Source organism: Myxocyprinus asiaticus, chromosome 15, assembly GCF_019703515.2.
Source record: "Myxocyprinus asiaticus isolate MX2 ecotype Aquarium Trade chromosome 15, UBuf_Myxa_2, whole genome shotgun sequence".
NCBI lineage: Eukaryota > Metazoa > Chordata > Actinopteri > Cypriniformes > Catostomidae > Myxocyprinus > Myxocyprinus asiaticus.
Genome location: NC_059358.1, coordinates 40,651,349 through 40,676,436, shown reverse-complemented (window position 1 = coordinate 40,676,436; position 25,088 = coordinate 40,651,349). Strand labels below are relative to the sequence as shown.

General features: G+C 38.4%; 1 protein-coding gene across 5 annotated transcripts in view; it reads left to right on the top strand.

Moving 5' to 3' along the window:
* The window catches only part of LOC127452621 (aryl hydrocarbon receptor nuclear translocator-like), a 40,822-nt gene that overhangs the window by 1,424 nt on the left and 14,310 nt on the right, over positions 1–25,088 (top strand). The window contains exons 2-15 of one of the 5 annotated variants that reach the window (XM_051718238.1): positions 3,671–3,770; positions 4,438–4,476; positions 4,590–4,637; positions 7,422–7,635; positions 10,632–10,845; positions 10,940–11,042; positions 15,946–16,011; positions 16,207–16,292; positions 17,090–17,166; positions 19,064–19,198; positions 19,334–19,408; positions 19,561–19,712; positions 22,764–22,883; positions 23,739–23,823. In XM_051718238.1, coding sequence (XP_051574198.1) covers positions 3,671–3,770; positions 4,438–4,476; positions 4,590–4,637; positions 7,422–7,635; positions 10,632–10,845; positions 10,940–11,042; positions 15,946–16,011; positions 16,207–16,292; positions 17,090–17,166; positions 19,064–19,198; positions 19,334–19,408; positions 19,561–19,712; positions 22,764–22,883; positions 23,739–23,823 — 1,514 coding nt within the window. Of the gene's footprint in view, positions 1–3,670; positions 3,771–4,437; positions 4,477–4,589; positions 4,723–7,421; positions 7,636–10,631; positions 10,846–10,939; positions 11,043–15,945; positions 16,012–16,206; positions 16,293–17,089; positions 17,167–19,063; positions 19,199–19,333; positions 19,409–19,560; positions 19,713–22,760; positions 22,884–23,738; positions 23,824–25,088 lie in introns of those variants that run through there. The other 4 variants (XM_051718237.1, XM_051718239.1, XM_051718240.1 and 1 more) reach the window with 4 other exon arrangements.

Sequence of the window (25,088 nt, the reverse complement as noted above, 5' to 3'; positions counted from 1 at the left end):
TTAAAGTGTGATAAAATTGCTTTCTAACCTTTTCTGTGTAAAGTTATAGCCCATTTTACAACTTGACGATGCCATGACGATGTAACGCTATAAAACGCTAAAACGGCCATAAAAACGATGATTTAAACAATTATAGCTCAAATAATGAGAATGAGAGAATGAGCTTTATTGCCAAGTATGCTTACACATACAAGGAATTTGTCGTGGTGACAGGAGCTTCCAGAGTACAACAATACAAAAACAACACAAGAACAGCAGCAAGACATAGATAATAATAAAAAAATAAAAACTAATTATACACATACGTACATACACACATACACATACATACACACATACACATGGGTAGTGCAAATCTAATACAATCTGTTATGTACAGTGTAAATACAAATCTGTTATGTACAGTGCAAATGTTTTTTTGTTTTATCTCTCAGAGGAATGAAATGGCAGAAGAGGTTGGATGTGTTGGATAAATATAAGAAAGACTAAACTCTGTACTGCACATAGTTATTGCTCAGTGGGGCAATTTAACTGTTCATGAGATGGAAAGCCTGAGGGGAAAAAACTGTTCCTGTGCCTGACGGTTCTGGTGCTCAGAGCTCTGAAGCGTCGGCCAGAAGGCAACAGTTCAAAAAGGTAGTGGACAGGGTGAGTGGGGTCCAAGGTGATTTTTCCAGCCTTTTTCCTCACTCTGGAAGTGTATAGTTCTTGAAGGGGGGGCAGGGGGCAACCAGTAATCATCTCAGCAGTCCGAACTGTCCTTTGTAGACTTCTGATGTCTGATTTCGTAGCTGAACCAAACCAGACAGTTATTGAAGTGCAGAGGACAGACTCAATGACTGCTGAGTAGAACTGTATCAGCAGCACCTGTGGCAGGTTGAATTTCCTCAGCTGGCGAAGGCAGTGCAACCTCTGCTGGGCCTTTTTCACAATGGAGTCAATGTGTGTCTCCCACTTCAGGTCCTGTGAGATTGTAGAGCCCAGGAACCTGAATGATTCCACTGCTGTCACATGGTGAGGGGGGTCAGTGTTGGGGTGTTCCTCCTAAAGTCCACAATCATCTCCACCGTTTTGAGCGTGTTCAGCTCAAGGTTGTTTTGACTGCACCAGACAGCCAACTGTTCAACCTCCCTTCTGTATACAGACTCATCGTCATCTCGAATGAGGCCGATGACTGTGGTGTCATCTGCAAACTTCAGGAGCTTGACAGAGGGGTTTTTGGCGATGCAGTCATTGGTGTAGAGGGAGAAGAGTAGTGGGGAGAGCTCACATCCCTGGGGGACACATGTGCTGATTGTACAGGTGCTCTGTGTGAGTTTCCCCAGTCTCACAAGCTGCTGCCTGTCCGTCAGAAAGCTGGTAATCCACTGACAGATAGACGTGGGAACAGAGAGTTGGTGTAATTTAGTCTGAAGAATAGCTGGGATGATGGTGTTGAAAGCCGAACTGAAGTCCACAAAAAGGATCCTTGCATATGTCCCTGGTCTGTCCAGATGTTGCAGGATATGATGCAATCCTATGTTGACTGCATTATCCACAGACCTGTTTGCTCGATAAGCAAATTGAAGGGGATCTAGAATGGGTCCAGTTATGTTCTTCAGGTGGGTCAACACCATTCTCTCAAATGACTTCATGACCACAGATGTCAGGGCGACAGGTCTGTAGTCATTAAGTCCTGTGATTTTTGGTTTCTTTGGGATGGGGATGATAGTGGAACGTTTGAAGCAGCATGGGACTTCACACTGCTCCAGTGATCTATTGAAGATCTGTGTGAAGATGGGGGCCAGCTGGTTAGCACAGGATCTAAGACATGCAGGTGAAACGCCATAGGAATAGGAATGCACATATCCTCACAGAAACTGATATATGATGTCACAGTATCTGTGAGCTCGTCCAGGTCTGTGGCTGCAGCCTCAAAAACACTCCAATCCATGCAGTCAAAGCAGGCTTGTAATTCCAGCTCTGCTTCATTGGTCCATATCTTTACAGTCCTTAATACAGACTTAGCAGATTTTAATTTCTGTCTGTAGGTTGGAAGAAGATGAACCAGACAGTGATCAGAGAGTCCCAAAGCTGCTCAAGGGACAGAGCGATATGCATTCTTTATTGTTGTGTAGCAATGATCCAGTATATTTCTGTCTCTGGTTGGGCATGTAATGTGCTGTTTGTATTTGGGCAGTTCATGTGTGAGGTTTGCTTTGTTAAAATCCCCAAGAATAATAATAACTGAGTCCGGGTATTGTTGTTCTGTGTCTGTGATTTGATCAGTCAGCTGTTGCAGCGCTGTGTTCAAACACGCGTTTGGCGCGATATACACACTCACCAGAATAAACTAGGAAAACTCCCGCGGCGAGTAGAAAGGCTTACAGTTAATAAAAAGCGCTTCCAAATTAGGACAGCACATCCTCTTTAATGTTGTTACATCTGTACACCAAGTTTCATTGATGTAAAAGCATGTTCCACCGCTTCTCGTTTTCCCCGTTAACTCCGCGATGCGATCCGCTCTGAACAGCTGGAAGCCCGGCAGATGTAACGCGCTGTCCGGAATGGCTTCACTCAGCCAGGTTTCTGTGAAGCACAAGGCAGCAGAGTTAGAAAAGTCCTTGTTTGTGCGGGTGAGGAGATGTAGTTTGTCCGTTTTGTTAGGAAGAGAGTGGAGATTCGCTAAGTGAATACTCTGCAGCGCTGTTCAAAATCCATGCTGACGGGGTTTGACCAGCGCGCCTACTCGTCTCCCTCGCCAGCATCTCATAGCGCGTTTAAACGACACAGCCGCGCCTCCGACTAAAATGTCAAACAAAACGTGTAAGTGGAAAGTCTACAAAGGGAATAGGGCATGTGGATGATCACTTCTGAATGATGCACACCCTCTGTGTTGTTCTTTTTCTCTGCTTTGTGTTGCATTTGACTTGCGGGTTAAATGCACGTCGCGTGGCACCTCTGTTTTTCGTTGCATGCGCATAAGGACGATGCTAAGTTACATGCTAGAGAGAACTGATCTGCAATCACATTATCTTGTTCTGTTAGTTTGATTTAGTAAAAAAAGGACTAGAAGGATTTCAGTTGGATTAATGCTTTTGATCCTTTTACCTGACATTTTGAAAAGACTTAAGAATTATTGCACAAAAAGAACTGTGTTGGGTTTCCAGTTATAAAACAATAGATATAAATGCAATACACGTACAAAAGGTTAGTGGAACATGTAGTTAATGTAATGAACAACTAGACACCAGTTGCAAAAAAAGTCATTGCAATAATGTCTTGTAAAAATGTCACTTGCTTGCAAATGTCACTTAGTTAGATTATTTATTTATTGCAATGAAATGCATACGTTGTATTAGTGTGACTCGAGTGTCTAAAATTGCCCAAATACTTTTTGGGTCATCAGATTTTTCCTTTAATGTGTCTTTCTCACTTATCTCAAAGTTCAGCAAATGTACAGTAAATGTGTTGCACAGTAAATTAAAGGTGTTGCACAGTACATAAGCCATATGTGTATTTTAATAGCTGATGCTGACCTGTGCCGGGTGTCAAATTTCTTTTTGAAAATGTACTCAATATTTACTGAAAAAATACTCTGAAACTATCCATTTGTATCCACTGTCCATTGACAAGGCTGTCTGTAGAGTTTGACCCACACACTGTGTGTTGGATTTGTGCTGTGTTTTAGATATGCCTGAAGTCTCTTCACTAGCTGTGGCCACATCAGCTGTGTCTCTTTCGAACAGTTCTGCAGTTGTGCCAAAGGCTAACAACAAGCGGCAAGCCACGTAAGTACTGCTTGTGAACGCTGAGCCGTCTTCTCTAAATATAAAAGTGCTGATTGGTAGTACATTAGCGCTGTAATACTGCTACTCATGTTCAGTTGATTTCAGTTGATCTCAGTTGTCAAAAGAACACTTCACCCACAAATGAAAATTCTGTCATCATTTACTCACCCTCATGTCCATGGAACACTTAACGGAGTGGTGTTTTTCTTTTTCTTTTTTAAATTGTTTTGCTTTCATTGTATGTAAAAGAGCAGCATAAACATTCTACCTTTTGTGCGTCTTCTTTTGTCTTCCATGTAAGTCACATGAGTTTGGAACAACATAAAGATGAGTAAATGAGAACAGAATTGGAATTTTTGGTTGAACTATACACATCCAGTGTGGTCAAAATGGATCGCGCTCAGACATGGGGTTTTGGAGAGCCGCACACGCTGGTACTGCCAACAGTGGATTTCCAGAAACAAATTCGCAGGAATAACAATAGTGTGCTTTTAAGAACATTTATGGTTGATTTTATTCAATAGTTGCTCTTGCCGTTTATCTGTCTGTCGAACGGGTGGCGAAATGCGGTAATGTTTGAATGTGGTCTTTGCAGTTGTGCAGTTTACACACTTACTGACTAATATGAATTTTGCTTGGTTCTGTTTATTCTCGCCCTTTCTTCTAGCTCGGACTTCGAGGATGATGAGGGAAGCAAATTGTTCAGGTTAGTCATGATCTGTGACTCAAATATTTGACCCGAATTTGAACTAATATAAGGTTTATGTCTATGACTACGTTTAAAAATGTGTCTGTCTTTTTGATCTGGCTTTTCCACAGGTGTGATGATGACTCAAGCGGGGCAAATGACAAAGAGAGATTTGCCAGGTATTGATTGGTGGAAATCCGAATGCTGAGTGAGTCAGACGAGCATTGTGTGGGAGAGAATTAATGCGTTTCTTGGAATATGAGTGTAAGAACTTGAGACATGGAAAGTTGAAATATGATCTGTGATTTTCCATAAGTTTTCAAAAATGACTACAAAGAGGACTATATAGTTGAAGTCTGTCAAGAAAGCTTGTGTTGGCCTGACAAAGCCTTGTCTGAAATTTTAAATTAGTTATAAATGTTTTAAGATTGATAGACAGACATTACAGTAAGACAAACAGCCAGCTAGTTAGATAGTCAGCAGTGTTTCCCATTAATTAGCTAGACTGTGGCGGCCCGCTACAGTCTAATTTGTCCCGCCACAGTTTCAGAATGAAGCGAAAATATTTTTTACACTTCTCATAATAACGTAGAAGATCTCTAACATTGTGTTTTGCGGCGTTGCTTCGGCAAAGCATCTCTCACTTCCAGTCAGTCAGTTCCCTCTCAATCCTGAAAATTGTTTACAAGAGCACAAATTTCTTCATAGATCTAACCTCTTAATTTTGCTCTCAAAGTGCACCAGACTGATGCATTTAACTTTAAAATGTACAAAATGTTCTTACGGGGGAGCATGCCCCCTGACCCTCCTAGAAGGTGCGAGGTCCACTCACCACAGTCTCACAAAGTCCTGTGGGAAACACTGGTCAGACAGACTGTCATATAGAGATATTCAGATAGAGAGAGAGTGAGTGCAACTTAATGCAGATTTAATGCCTTTTGTAGGTTTGTTTACATTTGAATTTTTGACAGTTGGAGTTTGAATTAACGAGTATTCCGTTGGCTCATTTGAACAATCTGTCAGTGTAAGCCTATTGGATTTTTCCATTTTTTGATCATCTACTGTGCGAAAGCCGTAAGTCCTTTCAGTTAGAAAAGTCTTAGAACACTATTCCAGAACAGTCTGAAGGTCTGTGCCAAGTTTGGTGCATGTATAGCTTGAAAGTTCTGGGAGGAGTTAGTGGTAGAAATTTTGGTTTCGGTTTAGAGATTTTGAAAAAAAAAAAAAAACATGTTTGAAGAATAGCTGTATGTTGGCTTCGTCAAGCTGACATAATCCACCCACAGGAATTGTTTCGGTGAAAAAATAACTACAAGTTCATCCGCCAACTGTAGTCCCAACACTTTTCACGCTAGGTTAATTTTGTTAGATATTAGTTTGTCTAACATATCTAATAGTTCTTGCCATATAAACATGGAATTTGTACCTCTGTTGCTTTCAAAAAAGTACTGGGACTCCAAGTGTAGGCGATTTTTACTTTTTAAAAAACTGAGGGTTGTTAAATGCTGAGGTAATCAACATGATGATGTTTATAGAGCTTAAAGGTGTACTCGGTGATTTTGTGTGTGTTTGTGTGTGTGTGTGTGTGTGTTTGTATGCTAATTGCTAAACATTTAAACAGAAAGAAATAGTAATTGTAGTGATTGACTGATAAGTTTTTTTTTTTTCCATGGTCTGCTGATATCTAGCCAAAAAAAATTCAGCTATGTGTTATATCACACAATTTAATATGATAGTACATGACATGTACATGAAATTGCTAAAAATTAAATACATTTTTATTTAGCATTAGGGCTGCACAATTAATTGTATGAAAATCGTGATGTTCTGTGATGGTTAATCTACTATTCTTATTAGTGCACTCGTTTGCACACTGACGAGATCTCACTAATCAATGCAGTGCGCAAAAAAGCTACCAGTGAGAGAACAAAGAGGAAATCAGGAAGGTGAATAAAGAAAAGGGATAAAGAAATAACTTTATCATGTATCACTTAGGCAAAGACCATTTTTCCCCCTCCTGAAATGTTTTTTAAACACTGAGATTTTTTAAAGTAAAAAACATTTGCCAAAATCGCAATTAAAATTGCAATCACAATATCTATAAAAAAAAAAAAAAAATCATGAAATGATTTTTGGTTCTTATTGCACAGCCTTTTACTCAAAATTTCACACAAAAACTATTTGTAAAATAAAAATGCGAGCACTTAAAAGTAAGCTCACATTTGTCTGCTGAGTTTGTTTTACTAATTGACCAAATGAGAAAATTTAGCAGGTAAGTATAAAATAACAAATATTGACCGGTATATCAATTGACCACTATATAATAGTATTTTTGAAAAATATGTTTAAAATAAATGACACTCATATGAGATTAAGACTCTCTGTGAGTCATATCCATCTTAGACCAAAAGCTGGTTTATTCTACGTATGGTGCTGGGCAGACATTCATGAGCGGCATCATGTTGAGACTTCTGTTTTTGCCTAGGTGTTAGTGAAGTATACACACAAATATTACAGAGTGCACCTGCGACTTGTGTTAAACCCTGAACATCCATTTTAAAAGGCAGGTTTATTGAATTCACCAATAGATCAAGAGATCACCCACTGCTGTGAGCTCAGATCACTGTCAGTCCAAGACTTTGTCACATTCTTGCACTTTATTTAAGTGTTTTCTTTTGAGCACTGTTCTCTCCTCCCCTCTCTTTTTTTCCCAGGCCATTTGAAGATCATCATGAGATCTTTCATACACATTTGTTTGTCATCGAAAGATGAGCTTATGTCGTCTCATTTTAGGAGCACATTGATACAGTCTTTATTTACTGCTTCATACATCTCTCTCCTCCCTCGTTTTTCTCATTGTTACTTTCTCTCCACCTTTTCTGTGTTCCTGCTGTGTTTGTCTGCCTCCCACAATTCCATTCGTCCATCCGCCCATCTCTCCTGCTCTGACCTCCTTACCCCAGGGAGAATCACAGTGAGATCGAGCGGAGGCGGAGAAATAAGATGACTGCTTACGTCACAGAGCTGTCGGACATGGTGCCCACCTGCAGCGCATTGGCACGGAAACCAGACAAGCTGACCATCCTTCGCATGGCCGTATCTCACATAAAATCGCTCCGAGGGAGTGGCAACACCAGCACAGATGGAACATACAAACCTTCCTTCCTTACAGACCAGGTCAGACATCAACACATTCCTCAACACACATAGAGTTGGGAATCAAGAACCAGTTATTATTCAGAATCAGTTCAGTCTACCAGTGTTTCCAGTGTCGCTACTGAGTCTACAGTGTCATGGCAAAAGAAATTATATTTTAACCCTTCTATGGTATTGAAAAATGGCACCTCCCTTTGGTATTTGTGGTCATTTTTGACCGGAAGGGTTAGATGTGTAACTTCTTTTTTTTTTTTTTTTTTTTTTTTTTATGATTATGATAAAAAAAGGTCTTCCCTGAAGTAAAAACAGTAAAATTATGAATTTCTTTTGGGATTTTATGCTATTTTAATTTTATTTACATGAACATTTCTACATTTTACCATTAATTTGCATAAATAAGCAGGTTGTAAGTGTGTTTGTGTGTGTGTGAGTGGGTGTGTTTTGCTCTGAGTATGTTTTAGAGTCTCACCCTGTAATATATGTCTGTTTTTTTTTTTTTTGCATTGTGGCTGATTTATTGATTGTATTTAAAAGATTAAAAAATAATTCTTTGTTTTTTGGTCTTTCCCATTCATTTTCAATGGTCAGTCAATTTTGACTGCAGATACCAAAGGTGTCTTTTTTTTTTCACAACCACTTAGACTTATCGAATCAAGCCCAATTTTTTTGGTATGTTGAGATGGCAGATGGAGGAAAGTCACCAAGTCTTGTTCTGCTCGGATAAAGAAAACCATTTTTATTAAACAAGAAAAATGTATTTTGGTAGAAAATGACCAAATACCATAGGAGGGTTAACTAAGTCGTGATTTTGTTGTCGGAATTTGATGTGATGAGAGAATATACTGCACGACCAATTGATTACAATTGTCTCAATCTTATGGTTTACCCCTTCAGTCTGTTGACTCGCTCACTTAATCGATTTGCAATAAGGTTATTGATTTACTTGCTGATTATATATACTGTACTTTTTTCAGTGCGGAAAACTTTCAGTGCTTGATGTTGGCTTGACAAAGTCTTGTCTGAAAGTTTAAACTAGATTCATAATTTTGTTAAGTTTGTAGTTTAATATGTTTATATACAGATACTGCAGGAAGACAAACTTCTTGCTAGATAGTCTTGTCAAGCCAACATAATAAACTTTCAAACATCAAGTGCAGCTCATAGTGTTTCACATATCAGAATAATAAGTCAAAGAAAGAGACTGTTTAAAAATATATATATTGGAATTAAAAAAATTACATATACTGTATATTAAATTTAAAGAAAAATTATAAAAGTGAAACATGCCAATAAATAAAAATACAAAGTAAACAAACAGTACATACCTACATACTGTATCAACCAAATTCTAATTAAAAAATATATATAAAAATTGAAATCGTCACATGTATTTAAAATGTATTGTCACTGTTTTTGTGTGCTTATTACACAGTCAACACTTTAGCTTAGAATTAGAATTCACCGTAGGCATTAGGTGAGTCTTTTGTGCATTTCATGGGAGGAGCGTTATTTGAGTGTTATGCAAGAGTTTAGGTTATCAGAGTTGCTGCCTATAAAGTACGTCTCGCATTTTGACGCAAATGTTTAGAGTCTGTGTACAGTCGAACGAAAGCCTGTCAAAGTATACTCCATTTGACGGTGCACGCATACACAGGCCGTTGGTGCATGCACGCTACGACTGTACGAGACACCAGACTATTTCTCTTCAGGAGTTTAGACCCATAACAATGTTTTTATAGTCCTTTAGACTCAAGTTATCCAAATGCAGGGATCTCCTGACCTCCTCAAACATGTGCTCTTGACGTGCAAATCCACTGTTGACGTTTTTACCTTCGTCTCCTGTTGTTTACTGTCTGTCACATTTTCTAGCACTGCTTCGTGAGAGCAACGACTCAAATGTGAGTGTTGCCACCCTGTGGACCCGTGCAAATATTTCCAGGCGCATGCGCTGTCTGTGTGTTCAAAGATGCACGGTTAGTAAATAGGGCTGTGTGCGTTCAGTGCTCGAGCACTCTGCTGATGACGAAAATTGCATCACGTGTCGTGAGCATCCACGTCTGACCGAAGTATACTTTGGGCTTTATCTGCCTGTATAGATTACAGATTTAATTTAGCTTTCAATTGATGGTTCAGTAAATGTTCCCGTGGTGATATGCAATATTATGCATATTCAGCAGTCTACTTACCGTCTATTTGCGTCAGTTTGTATAAAGTCAGACATGATAATATCCTTTATTCATATTAGCTCAATAATTAACATAACAACAGTATTATTATTTTTATTTATAATAAACCAAACCTCCTTGTACTCCATAAATAAAAAGAATGAGAAAAGATTTTGAATCTTCTTACAGTAGTTCAACACAATGCATTACGCATTTATTTCTTATCCGCAATAACGTTTTTGAACCAGTGAATGTAACCTACACCCAGGTGTTTTTTTTTTGTTTTTTTTGACTGGATAGTGCAAATTATCCCACCATATATATTTTAGTCTTCAGCATATTTTTGAAAATAACTATAAACTAAATAACTATAACTAAAGGACAAAATCATTTAATCAAATTTATGACTAATTATTAAGAATTATATTTTCGGGGCCTGGGTAGCTCAGTGAGTAAAGACGCTGACTACCACCCCTGGAGTCGCAAGTTTGAATCCAGGGCGTGCTGAGTGACTTCAGCCAGGTCTCCTAAGCAACCAAATTGGCCTGGTTGCTAGGGAGGGTAGAGTCACATGGGGTAACCTCCTTGTGGTCGCTATAATGTGGTTTGCTCTCAGTGGGGCACGTGGTAAGTTGAGTGTGGATGCCACGGAGAATAGCGTGAAGCCTCCACACGTGCTAGGTCTCCGTGGTAATGCGCTCATCAAGCCACGTGATAAGATACACGGGTTGACGGTCTCTGCACGTCCATGCGCATACACAATAGCCTGCAAGATAGCTCACTAGGTTTTAAGACGCATCCTATTTTTTTCTTTACCCTTTCCATTTCATGTCTCTCTCTCTCTCACTATAGGAGCTGAAGCATCTGATTCTGGAGGCTGCTGATGGCTTCTTGTTCGTTGTGTCATGTGAGACCGGCCGTGTCGTTTACGTGTCGGACTCTGTCACACCAGTTCTGAACCAGGCTCAGTCTGATTGGCTCGGATCCTCGCTGTACGACCAGCTTCATCCAGATGATGCAGAGAAACTCCGAGAGCAGCTCTCCACCAGTGAAAACAACAACACTGGTGAGAAATGGCTTTCGTCACACTCCCTCCCTTACGTCATTCTTTCTTTTCTCAGTCAGTTTCTGTTTATAACATCCTCATGTTCTCCCTGCAGGTCGGATGTTGGACCTGAAAACAGGCACAGTGAAGAAAGAGGCGGGTCAGTCGTCTGTAAGGATGAGTATGGGTGCACGGCGCTCCTTCATCTGCAGGATGAGGTGAGACACATGAACAATGACTGATAGTACACACAAAAGTGAAAATTCTCTCATCATTTACTCGCCCTCATGTCGCTCCAGACCTTGAGCATGCTGTCAGCGACATGTGGGTGAGTACATGTTGACAGAATATACATTCTATGCATGAAGTATTCCTTTAAGGTCTGTTTACACCAAGCCGATGCGACTAAGGCTTTGTTCACACTAAGGTTGCACGGTTTACCGGTACTAACGAAGTATACCAGAAAAATTAAAACAGTACGATATAATCTTGTTGCTAATTTGGGTACCACATTACAGTATGCTATTGTAACAAGTTCACAAGGAGGGGAATGGAGGAAGCGGGAGATGGCCAAATCCAACTCAAAGTAATTTTTTTTTTTTTATTAACTCAAAACTCACTTTTCAGTGGACTTTAATAAACACGATCTCGGGGTGTGTGTGCGTGTGCAACCCTCTCTCCCTCTCTGGCATCTGGCTCGCTCTTAAATCCCTCTCCAACTCTCTCTACAATGACAAGCAGCTGTTAGAGATAATCAATGACAGGTGATGATCCTTACCGTTCTCATCTCCCGATCTCGCTCTCCATTCACAAGCCACCGCTGAACCACGCCCCCACCTCCACAGCTGTCATTAGCAAAATGATGTGAGATGTGATAGTTTTGAGACTAAATCAATGACAATTTGAAAATAAAATAAAAAAAACTCTGGATATGGCCAAGTGTGATCATTAAACAGCAGAAGGATGTAATTTAATTAAATATACAGTCACGTGCGCTGCACGCTACAGAATGTACAAGAGGTGCCACTCTGCTCTGTCATCTGCTTCACACACGCGCGCACGCATGTGCACACACTCACACAAACTCAACACACACTGCTGGTGCTTAATTTTCATGCAGTGTGTTTAGAGTATAAACTGCTGTTAACACTTAAATGAACTCCTCCAGTGCAGCTCTGAGATTTCAGCTCGAGAGTCGCGACGGGATTATCCCAGCATTAATGGGAACCTTGATATGACTAACCCGTCACAAACACGAAGAACTCAAAGGTCTGTTAATAAAAGTCTTAAATAATAGCTCTATTCAGCTGGATGCGTGAAATTGAAGACAGAAAAATATAACTACTGTATAAAAATTTAATATTCAAAAAGTAGCAATAATACTCATAATAACAATTATATAAGATGTTTTATTATATTATTATTATTATTATTATTTGTAAGCCATATCACAAATGCAAGTGTATTATCAGCATGTTGTGATAGGAGACTTGTGCCACAGGTAATCAGTTTTTTTTTTTTTATTAATGTTTTCATTAAGATCCTGCAACTCTGTTGCGCAGCATTTTATTTTACCAAAAATAAAATTGCAATTGTTTTTGTAAAAAAAAAAAAAAAAATTATTATATTTTTATTTGATTAAAGCTGTATGTATCAATTTGATTAAACACTATTTGATCATAACATTTAATTAAAACATTTAACATGGAATCCAGAAAAATTCAAATGGAAAACACATCATTTGTATCTGTGAGACTTTATGCAGTTCTTTTAATCAAGTTGTTTTCTGTGTAATTTCATAAAAAATCCGAGGCTTTTTATTTGTTGATTATATTATCGATTTAGTATCGATAACGAGGTACCAGGACTGGTATTGTACCGAAGCCAAAAATTTGGTTTCGGAGAAACCCTAGTACGCACTGCAGGAAAAATAACAATAAAAATGCTCAAATCCAATTTTGTTAGACTGTCTGTTCAACCTGCAGGTTATATGTGGACAGATCTGATTTTTTCTCTGTTTAGACTGCAGTCACTTTTGCTAGCATGTACAAATTAGTTGTCATAGTAACGATGCAAACTTGCATACAGTTCAAGTCAGAAGTTTACATACACTTATGTTGAAGTCATTAAAACTCATTTTTTAACCACTCCACAGATTTAAAATTAGCAAACTATAGTTTTGGCAAGTCGTTTAGGACATCTACTTTGTGCATGACATGAGTAATTTTTCCAACAATTGTTTACAGACAGATTGTTTCACTTTTATCACTATATCACTATTCCAGTGAATCAGAAGTTTACATACACTAAGTTAACTGTGCCTTTAAGCAGCTTGGAAAATTTCAGAAAATGATGTCAAGCCTTAAGACAATTAGCCAGTTAGCTTATGATATGTGTACTGAATTGGAGGTGTACCTGTGGATGTATTTTAAGGCCTTCCTTCAAACACAGTGCCTCTTTGCTTGACATCATGGGAAAATCAAAAGAAATCAGCCAAGACCTCAGAAAAAAATTTGTGGACCTCCACAAGTCTGGTTCTTCCTTGGTAGCAATTTCCAAATGTCTGAAGGTACCACGTTCATCTGTACACACAATAGTATGCAAGTATAAACACCATGGGACTACGCAGCCATCATCCCACTCAGGAAGGAGATGCATTCTGTCTCCAAGAGATGAATATAGTTTGGTTCGAAAAGTGCAAATCAATCCCAGAACAACAGCAAAGGACCTTGTGAAGATGCTGGAGGAAACAGGAAGACAAGTATCTATATCCACAGTAAAACGAGTCCTGTATTGACATAACCTGAAAGTCTGCTCAGCAAGGAAGCAGCCACTGCTCCAAAACCGCCATAAAAAAGCCAGACTACAGTTTGCAAGTGCACATGGGGACAAAGATCTTACTTTTTGGAGAAATGATCTCTGGTCTAATGAAACTGTTTGGCTATAATGACCATCGTTATGTTTGGAGGAAAAAGGGTGAGGTTTGCAAGCCGAGGAACACCATCCCAACCGTGAAGCATGGGGGTGGCAGCATCATGTTGTGGGGGTGCTTTGCTGCAGGAGGGACTGGTGCACTTCACAAAATAGATAGCATCATAAGGTAGGGATATTATGTGGATATATTGAAGCAACATCTCAAGACATCAGCCAGGAAGTTAAAGCTTGGTCACAAATGGGTCTTCCAAATGGACAATGACCCCAAGCATACCTCCAAAGTTGTGGCAAAATGGCTTAAGGACAGCAAAGTCAATGTATTGGAGTGGCCATCACAAAGCCCTGACCTCAGTCCGATAGAAAATTTGTGGGCAGAACTGAAAAAGCGTGCGTGAGCAAGGAGGCCTACAAACCTGACTCAGTCACACCAGTTCTGTCTGGAGGAATGGGCCAAAATTCCAGCAATTTATTGTGAGAATCTTGAGGAAGACTACCCAAAATGTTTGTCCCAAGTTAAACAATTTAAAGGCAATGCGACCAATACTAACAAAGTGTACGTAAACTTCTGACCCACTGGAAATGTGATGAAAGAAATAAAAGCTGAAATAAATCATAGTCTCTAGTATTATTCTGACAGTTCACATTCTTAAAATAAAGTAGTGATCCTAACTGACCTAAGACAGGGAATGTTTTCTAGGATTAAATGTCAGGAATTTTGAAAAACTGATGTGCTTGGCTAAGGTGTATGTAAACATTTGACTTCAACTGTATGTGCATCATGCATGAGAGTTTAGCAGTGGATGTTTTGCCATTGATTATGTTTTCATAAGGGCAGTATCGAAATATTAAAACATTCGTCACAGACAACAGCTTAAAAAATGGTAGAGGTGGCATATGCAATGTTTGGTATGGCATAAAACTCTCCTGTTTTAGCTGGGATGTCCCATATTTTGGCCAAAATTATGATGTCCCATACTGGACGCCTATTGTCCTGTATTTAAGCATGCAGCGAAACGTCCCATGTTGAAGGCTTTCTGTCCTGAATTCACATGAGATGTGTGTTACCGTACCTTAGTGCATCTCTCTGGGTGGGTAATGCCAATGTATGTATTTTATAAAAGATAATTGTTCACCCAAAAATTTTTATTCTCTCATCACTGACTCACCCTCATGCCATCCCAGATGTGCATGAATTTCTTTCTTCAGCAGAAAATAAATGAAGATTTTTAGAATAATACTTCAGCTCTGTAGGTCCTCACAATGCAAGTGAGGTTGAGAAACAGATCGATATTTAAGTCCTTTTTTAGTATAAATTCTCCTCTCTGCCCAGTAGGTGGCGATATGCACGAAGAATGTGAATCGCCAAAAACTAAAGAAGAAGAATGTGAAAGTGAAAGTTGAGATTGATCTGCTTCTCACCCACATTTATCATATCTCTTCTGAAGACATGGATTAAACCACTGGAGTCGTATGGGTAACATTTATGCTGCCTTTATGTGCTTTTTGGACCTTTAAAGTTCTGGTCACCATTCACTTGCATTGTATGGACCTACAGAGCTGAAATAGTCTTCTAAAATTCTTTGTTTGTGTTCTGCAGAAGAGAGAAAATCATACACATCTTGGGTGGCATGAGGGTGAGAAAATGATGAGAGACTTTTCATTTTTGGGTGAACTATCCCTTTAAAAGAGGTTTACATTGCTTTGGCTCCCCTGTGACATACTGTACATGACACATGGGTTCGTTCAATTCAGAAGTGATCATCCCTATGTCCTTTTGCCCTCAAAGAGTTTACCTTCCACTGTTGAGGGCTGTACCATTTTGTAATAAAACGGTCATTCTGAACTTTTCTATTGAAAATTCTGTTTGTAACGATCCCACAGCATGGCCATCATTATTGTTTTCCCTTCTAAATGCCCTGTGAAGACATAATTTATCCTGTTTAGACTACAAAAACCTAACCGGATTTGAGTCAGACCAAAAAAAAATCTTTTCTTTTTTTTTTTTTTTCCTGCCTGTGTGAACATAAACATGCCTAAATGACAGGGAATTATACAATGCCTTGAACTCTTTAAACAAAACATTAAAATATGTCACCAAAATAGTATTGTTTTTATAAGTTTTGTGTAGTATTTTGAACCTCAAACACCTGTCAGATTGTGTCAAACTAATAGTTTGTGTCTGTTCAGATGTGGAGTTTGTCCAGTAGAACCAGTGTCTATGAACAGACTCAACTTCCTGAGAAGCAGAAACAGGTTAGACTGTGCTCTCTTTTTTTCTTATATATATATATATATATATATATATATATCTATAGATATATATATATATAGATATAGATATATATATATATAGATATAGATATATATATATATATATATATATATATATATATATATATATAGATGTCAATCCACAAACATAGATTAAGACTCTTATTGCTTCTGCAGGAATGGCTTGGGTCCTTCTAAGGACGGTGAACCGCAGTATGTGGTGGTACACTGCACAGGCTATATCAAATCCTGGCCTCCTGCTGGTAACACCATCCACACACACACACACACACAAAAAAAAACATAGTTTGCCTTTCAATTAGGGCAGTTTACATGAGATAAAATTTTACTGTCCTCAAATCGAAAGCTCATGACTTTTTTGCTCTTATATTTTCGCCATTTCGTTGGCCAACAGATTTAGAGATTTTGTCCATAAACCTATAATTCACTATCCAGATTTTTTTTTTGTCATGTTTCAAGCTCATCACGAATGGTGAAATAGAGCAACGTTTCAAAGTACAATTTAAATATATTGGTATTATATGATTGCATCTTTTTTTTTTAAATGAAAGGTGCTTAATTTACATAATGCTGTAAAAATGTAATAAAAAACATTTCTATACAATTGTGTCACCATTTACTGAGCTGTGTGGAGTGACTCACAAAATCCATCTCTAAATGTGCAAACTCTTGGGGAAAATACTGCTAATCATGACTTCCATAGGAAGTAAAGTAACTACTTTAAAAGAGGGAAAGTTTTGCCTCCTTAAACTACTTCTGTGTTCACCTTTTACCATGTGAAAATGAAGGGGATCAATGAGTGCATAGACTGAACTTGCCCCTCATTCTCACTGTCTGGCTTTGTTGTGATAACAGTTATAACAACATGGTCATGGATGGCCCATTGTGGAATTTCGGATGTGTTTCAGAACAATACAAAGGAAGTGACCTCCCATCAGACCAGCTGCTCTTGTCCACAGAGAGATGATATCCCCAGTGTCCAATCAGAACACAGCAACTAGAGCTGAAATAGTCCCTTAATCCTCTCTTTCTCTCTCAGGAGTGACTCTTTCTGAAGAGGAGGCTGATAATACTCAAGGAAATCGTTTCTGCCTAGTTGCCATTGGACGGCTACAGGTACTTTTGCATTTTTTCCATTTGATTTTATTAGTTTTGTGTAACATTGAAAGGAGTAGTTCACCTAAAAAACAAACATTCTGTAATTTACTCACCCTCTTGTTGTTCCACACCTGTGTGGCTTTCTTTCTTCAGTGGAACATAAAAGGAGAAGTTTAGCAGAATGTTCACGCTGCTCTTTTCCAGACAGTGAAAGTGGATGAGGACCAGGGGCTGACATGCTCCAGAAATGACATAATGCACCATAAACACCCCATTAAATGGATAGTTCACCCAAAAATGAAAATTCTCTCATCATTTACTCACCCTCATGCCATCTCAGATGTGTATGACTTTCTCTAAAACGAAGAAATTTTAGAAAAATATCTCAGCTCTGTTGCGCCATTCAATGCAATTGAATGGTGACCAGAAATTTTAAGTTCTAAAAAAGCACATAAAGTCATCATAAAAGTTCTCCATAAGACTCCACTGGTTAAATCCATACCTCCTAAAGCGATATGATAGATGTGGTGAGAAACAGATAAATATTTAAAGAGCACCTATTATGGTTTTTCAAATATTACCTTTCATGTAGTGTGTTATATAGCTGTTTGTGAATGTAAAAAAGTCTGCAAAGTTTTGAAAATCAAAGTGCACGACAGATGGAGTTATTGACACCCAAAAGAAAGAACCGATTCTGAACATCTGAAACGAGTCGTTAGTAATTCCAGACTTACTTCCTGTACTAACCTACGTAATTTGGTAACAAAAAACCCACCTCTGGTCTTCATTGGCTGCTCGCGAACAGCTTTGACCCGCCCTCAAACACTACACTAAGCGGTAGACCAATCACAACAGACTGGGACATCTGACCAATCAGAGCAGAGTAGGCTCTCTGAAAGGAGGAGTTTAGAATGAATCATTTAGTAGGATCATTGAACGAGTCATTTTTGACACTGGGGAAAAAAGGAATGCTGCAGTTTAAATTATGAGCAAATTGTTTTTTGACCTTGGATGCATGTAAATCTATTGTATGAGACCTTTAAAACAAAATTAGGCACGTTTAAAAACCATAATAGGTGCTCTTTAAGTCAGTTTTTACTATAATTCTATACTTTCACCTATCGCCACCTACTGGGAAGGAAGGAGAAAAAAACGGGCGGATAAAGCAAAGTAAAAGAATAAATAAATGCTATCTGCACAACAGCCCAATAGGTGGCGATATGCACATATGATGCAAATCGGCAAAAAACAGAAGAACTCTCGTGAACATGCATAGGAGGGTTGTGTGAAAGTAGATTTATAGTAAAAAATCACTTAAATACTGATCTGTTTATCACCCACACCTATCATATTGCTTCTGAAGATATGGATTAAACCACTGGAGTCTTATTGATTACTTTTATGCTGCATTTATGTGCTTTTTGGACCTTCATTGTTCCGGTCACCATTCACTTGCATTGTGAGGACCTACAAAGCTGAGATATTCTTCTAAAATATCTCAGTCATACACATCTGGGATGGCATGAGGGTGAGCAAATGATGAGAGAATTTTCATTTTTGAGTGAACTATCTTTTTAAAGCACTTTATATGACTTGAGCTATATTTCAAGTCTTCTGAAGCTTTGTGTAAGGAACAGACCAAAATTTAAGCTCTAATTCACTTAAATGTATAACTTTCATGTCGGTATGTTCCTCGCACAAAGTTATCGTATGATTTCAGGAATATAGTGCATTTACTACTTTTATGGCGCTTTTCTGTCATTTTTGATGACAAGCTTGACAGCCCAAATCTCTGTTCACTTTCAATGTATGGACAAAAGCAGCATGAGGCATTAACAGGTAAACCTTTCCTTCAAATGCTTAAAATATGAACAACACCTTAGAAAACCCTCTTGCCACCTCTGACCTGTTGCAGGTAACCTGTTCTCCAAGCGACACCAACATAAATAACATCAGCGTTCCAGTGGAATTTATTTCTCGCCATAACTGTCAAGGCGTCTACACCTTTGTGGATCACCGCTGCCTGGCGACAGTGGGCTACCAACCTCAGGTAGGCTCCCCAGACTGGGTCAGGTCCATAGGAAAAGGAACAGGACAATAAGATGGCCCTGCATTTCTTGAGGACAGCTGATGAGCTTCAGGGTTGCATTTTACATCACATCTGTTGTGTTTTTGTGCGACACAGGAGTTACTGGGGAAGAACATTCTAGATCTCGCACACCCAGAAGAACAGGGCTTATTAAGAGACAGCCTTCAGCAGGTGTGTTTTTGTGTCATTTTGCATGATACAGGGTTCCTAAATGATACTAAATCATTTAGATCCTATATCATTTAGATCCTAAATGATATGGTTATGGAATCGCAATTTTTGATTGAGAAAGTCATGGCAATAACGTTTGACCTTTGATGTAGGTGGTGAATCTACGAGGTCAGGTTATGACGGTGATGTTCCGGTTCCGCTCTAAATCCAACGAGTGGATCTTGATGAGAACGAGCTCGTTCACCTTCCAGAACCCTTTCTCAGAGGAGATTGAGTACATTATATGCACCAACGCCAACGTCAAGTGAGTATTGAAATGAACTGAAAGACCAGATACATACACACAACATACATAAATACTGCGTAGTGCAACTGTCGCCTATGCATGAAGGCTCACGTGTACACAGACCTAATTGTTATGAGCTATTTGTTTGCTTTCTATTTGATCAAAACTTTTCAATCAAAACTGTTCTTTTACATGCTAGTGTGTTTGTGCTGACAGTTTTTTTTTTTTTTTTTTTTTTTACAATTATTTAAACTATTATAAAATAGACTTTATACAATGTAACATGTATATGATCCAATGGTAATGGTAATTTAATAGCTCACTAAAAAAAAAAAATATTCTGTCTTAATTTACTCTCCCTCATGTCATTCTAAGCCCATGTGATTTTCTTGCTTCCATGGAACACAATAGGTGCAATATTCAAGAGTGTTCACACTGCTCTTTTCCATACACTGACTAGGGTCTGCCAAGCTTACACTGAAATATCATGAAAGTAGTCCATACGATTTGTGTTGTATTTTCCATGTCTTCTGAAGCCATATAATAGTTTAAAGTGAGAAACAGACAGAAATTTTAGTTTTTAAACGATGAAAACGATGCGCCTGAAAAAGATGCATCTTTACTAGGGATGTCAAATTTCAGACATTTTCATAATCGATTGTTATGGAAATTAACAATCAATTAAAAGGGTCATGACATACTCCTTTTTTATTTTATTATCTTCCCTGAGGTCCACTTATAATGTTAGTAAAAAAAAAAATTTGGGCACCAAAACAGTCATAATTTAGTAATATATAATAATTTTCCACCCTGTCTCTGCCCTCTGTCTGAAATGCTTGGTTTTAAGCTATCTGGCCCTTTAAGACTTCAGTGTAAACACCCACTGTTCTGATTGGCTAACATCGTGCAGCCCTTCCATTACAGGCAAATTTGAAACTCAATTGGATGAAAATGAACAACAAGCTCCACAACATTATAAGACTAAATTTCAGGGTTTATACATAACGTACACCCAATACATTGCATACGAATATATTAAGCACAGCGGCACCTTAACTATAATACAGTCGTGACATTTAAATATTCGTGAATGGTTTTGCATCAGGTCCAATAGAGTTTTTACTGCCCCATCTTTACTAATGCTCATTCATTAACAGTTCCTTTGAAAAGCTTGAATCTTGTGTTGACAGGTTCACAAGCAATCCATGCTGATCTGAGATGAAAACATATGCAATCCACGCTGAATTATTCTGAAAACGCTAATGTAATACAATCCATGGTGATGTTGGGTGCTTCAGACTGCTTCAACAGCCCAAAGCAGAGACGCTTGTCTTCACATCTCACATCTTTTATGTTTGTTTACACACAGAATGGCATGTGTTTCTCCCAGGAAATGGTAGCAGCAGAATGAGACGTGTTTTTAGAAGTTACACTTGTACTACTCTTAAAACTCTGCACACATCGCCGGAAACGCATCAAAACGATAAAAAACTTCCATATAGTGCATGTTCACAAAAGACTAACAATTAAAAATAGCACAGATCGGTGCCAGAATGGTCCAGGTTGCCTCCAAACAGCAAAAAATAGTCTTCTTTTTAGAGTTATAACTTGACATTGCATCTTTTAAAAGTGGCGTGAGAGACATGATAATGGTCAAAGCCATTCGTCTAGTGCAGGTTTATCTAGAAAAATATTTAAATCCAGTTGAAGGCTCACATGAAGGTGTCCTGTGTAAGTCTCCTTTGGTGTAGATGAATCTCCAATGACAGGCCCTCTCTCCTCTTCACTTGTGTAACTGAGCTTCAGTGGGCGGGGCCAAAGGTGCAGTGACGAAAAATATTCGTTGATGTCTTGCTGAAGAGGCAGTCATTTGCAGATGTATTTGGCCCTTGTGACATCACAAGTTCCACAAATTACAAACGAGACGTTTCTTGGGCCTAGTTTAAATAAATGCTCCTTTTCTATTTAGGAGGAAGTTTTCAGTTCTGAAACTTACAGTATGTTTTTATAGTACAATGACCTCTTATAAGTTAAAAGATCAAGAAAAATGTGATTCCTCATGTCATGACCCCTTTAATCAATCAATCGCTAACGATAATACCGCAAAACGCATGTGGAGGACCGCAAATAATATGTGCATGTAGCCTACTGTTTAAAATAATAGTACATTATGACTATTTTTAGTAAAAATTTGTGAATTAATTACTGTTAATAAATTACTGTTAATAATAACTTGTATACAATATACATATTTAAGTTCATTAAAACTTCACGTTGTGGATCGTGGGATATTTCAGACCTTTTGACTTATTTATTTTTATTTTAAATTAAGTAAAATCATAACATGCTGCATAAACAGTACACAACATGCTAATTCTCTGCTGGTGATGAGCGATCACTGACGTTATTTGGTGGTTGGAATGAAACGAGACCGGCGGATCAACGGTGCTTGTTGTCATGTTGTCAGACGTGACATGCAGCTTGCAAGCGCCCTCTAGTGGCGGATGACTATGTAGACAGTCTTTTCAATGTCTGTTTGCATGATTACTGAACGCATTTGTTCTGAAATTAATTAATCGATTATCGGTAAGCTTAATCAATCAAATTAACAACAATTAAACGATTAATCATTAACATCCCTAGTCTTTAGACCACGTTTGAATATACATGAATGCAAATAAAAGCTGAGCAACTGAATTTTGGTGTGTTCCTTACACAAAGCTATCTTATGACTTCAGAAGTCTTGAAATATAGCGCATGAGTCCTATGGACTAATTTTATGGTGCTTCTTTATAATTTTATAGCTTGAAAGCCCCTGGTCACTACACGCTTTCTATGTACGGAAAAGAGTCATGCATGTTTAGAATGACATGAATGCGAGTAATTGAATTTTTGGATGAACTAGCTTTTTTCTTTAATTCCTGTGAAGGTAATCAAGTATAAATGTATCAGTTTGTCTAAAGCTATGTGTCTATGTGTTTTTAGAGGGAGTGTGTTAACTCACCTCCACCCTCAATGTAATCTGACCACTCTTTCTCCACCAATCCCTCCACTTTTACATGACAGTAGAGCTCCAAATCAGGATTCCCTGTCCCCCCTCTCTTCCCCGGGGGTGGCACTGCCCCCTTCACTGGGGCAAAGCAGTCCTAACTGCCCCTCCACCCCCAGCCCAGGTCAAATAACAGCCAGGTGAGAGCAGACTGGGACTACGGTGCACTGGGCCTCTGTTTCTTCACTTCTCCTTTCTGTCTCCCATCCTCTCTCGGGTAGTCTCGCATAGCCATTCTGGTCAAGAACCGCCCACTTAGACAGGAAGAGCCATCTGACTGACATACAATTAAGAGACTTAAATACACTTAGTGTCGTCTGACATAGATTATACCATAATAGAAGACCAGAGTGGAAAAAATATTTTAAATAATGGCACAGCAGTCTTCACGGACAATTGTACAGAAAACACATGGAAAAACTGAGGAAAATGTGTAGAGAGACTTAGTGCGGAAAACAAGTACGGACTATTTCACAGACATTGCTAAGAAAACAAAGCAGATAATCAAGTTCTAGTCATGGTTATCTAGTTAATTTTCAGTTTAGAGCCTCAATCAAAACTCTGAATGTATTTAGAAGATTTATGTCACTAACCTGGCAAACTTTGGCAAATCCGTCCTCAAAACCACTCGAGACGGTAACTTGTAAACACAACTTTGTTTTTAGGCGGACTGATTTAAAAAAGTCCTGTTTGCTTTAACTCAAAGAAGTTGCTTAGAACCAGCCAATCAAATTAGCTCTTTGTGTGCAGTATATCTGTTAAGCGACTATGGGCGTGCCATCTGAGGCTGAGACTACTGTTCTCTTCTCTATGCTTTAGGTGGTTGATTAACCAGCATGCTCTCTTTCCGTAGGTAGCTGTGGTGTCTGTGGTAACCTGAGAATGCTGTAGGTTGCCAGGTGATGGGTCTGCTAGATGTTGGTGGTGGGATTTTTGATGGTGTTGACGGTAGGGCTGTGCTAACATAATTTTTGTCTTGTTTCTCTCCTCTGTAGGCAGTTGCAGCAGCAGCAGGCGGAGTTAGAGGGGGGGATGAGTAGAGATGCAGTGTATGAATCAAATCAGGTGGCGCTTCCTCAGGTAAACATGCACACTCACTTTTCCTCTTGGCTAGTGATGTTCAAAACTACAGATCTAGACAAAATCGACAAAAATCTAGACAAAAATAGTCATCATTCATGACCCATCTCTACACCCAGCACTGGTCTTGCTGCAAATGATTTTAATGGGTAAATTGTAGGGCTGTCAATCGGTTAAAATTTTTAATCGAATTAATTACATGATTTGCTGATAAAGTAACTACTGAGAAAGCACCAGAAATAAAGTAAATTAAGTATATTATCATTTAAAAAATTCTAAATATAATAAGTAATATATATTATAATTCAAATATATTACAGAATATATACATATACGGTAGCAGCAGACAAGCATTTATACAATACAAAAAGTTGTTTATAATAAAATTTTTATAATTTGGCCTACTTCCTTCTGCACTAATTTGAATTGTTTGTCTATGTCAGGGTTCACCAATTAGTTTTCACCAAGGGCCAAATTCTGTCAACAATACAAAGTCAAGGGCCACGGCCGTCGATGTAATGACAGCTTTTTGGTGCTGCTGCTATTATTATTATTAATATTGCTATTGATGTTTTTATTATTAAAAGAGTCACGCATAAATATTCAGATTTTTTTAGTAATTTTTCCTCAGTATTAGTAGCCTGTTTTATTTATTCAAACAATTATTAACATTTTGTTTGTATACAGATACACAAAACTACACAACTTTTGCCTGCTGAAACAAAAAACAAAATAAAAAAAACTAGTGAACAATCTGGATCTCCATGTCCTCCATGTGAGTCAACTGTTCCTGCTCATCTCTAAATGGGATCTACTTCCTGTACTTTCACTAATTGCTGATTCAATTTTGGAATGATTGGAATATACTCCTAGCAAAATACATGTGCAAATATAAATAGGATGTATATTTTTGCAACAGTGCTCTTGACTCATCTCACTTGCATAAAAACACAGATTATATACTCCTCAGAATGTGTCAACACCATGGAAAGATCACAATGAAACAGTTATGCCAAATTAGGTAAATTAATGCTTTAACAGCGTTCAATGTATTAATCTCTAACAGCTGAAAGTGCGGGCATGATATTGGTATAAATGTTTGTAGAACAGCAACACCGCCACCTACTGTACAGGGATGAAATTGTTTTTCAGATTTATTTTTTACACCGGTGTGTGTGTGTGTGTGTGTGTGTGTGTGTGTGTGTGTGTGTGTATATATAGACCTTTCGTCAGAAGTTTGTCTCGCAAAATCGTCACGTATTTGG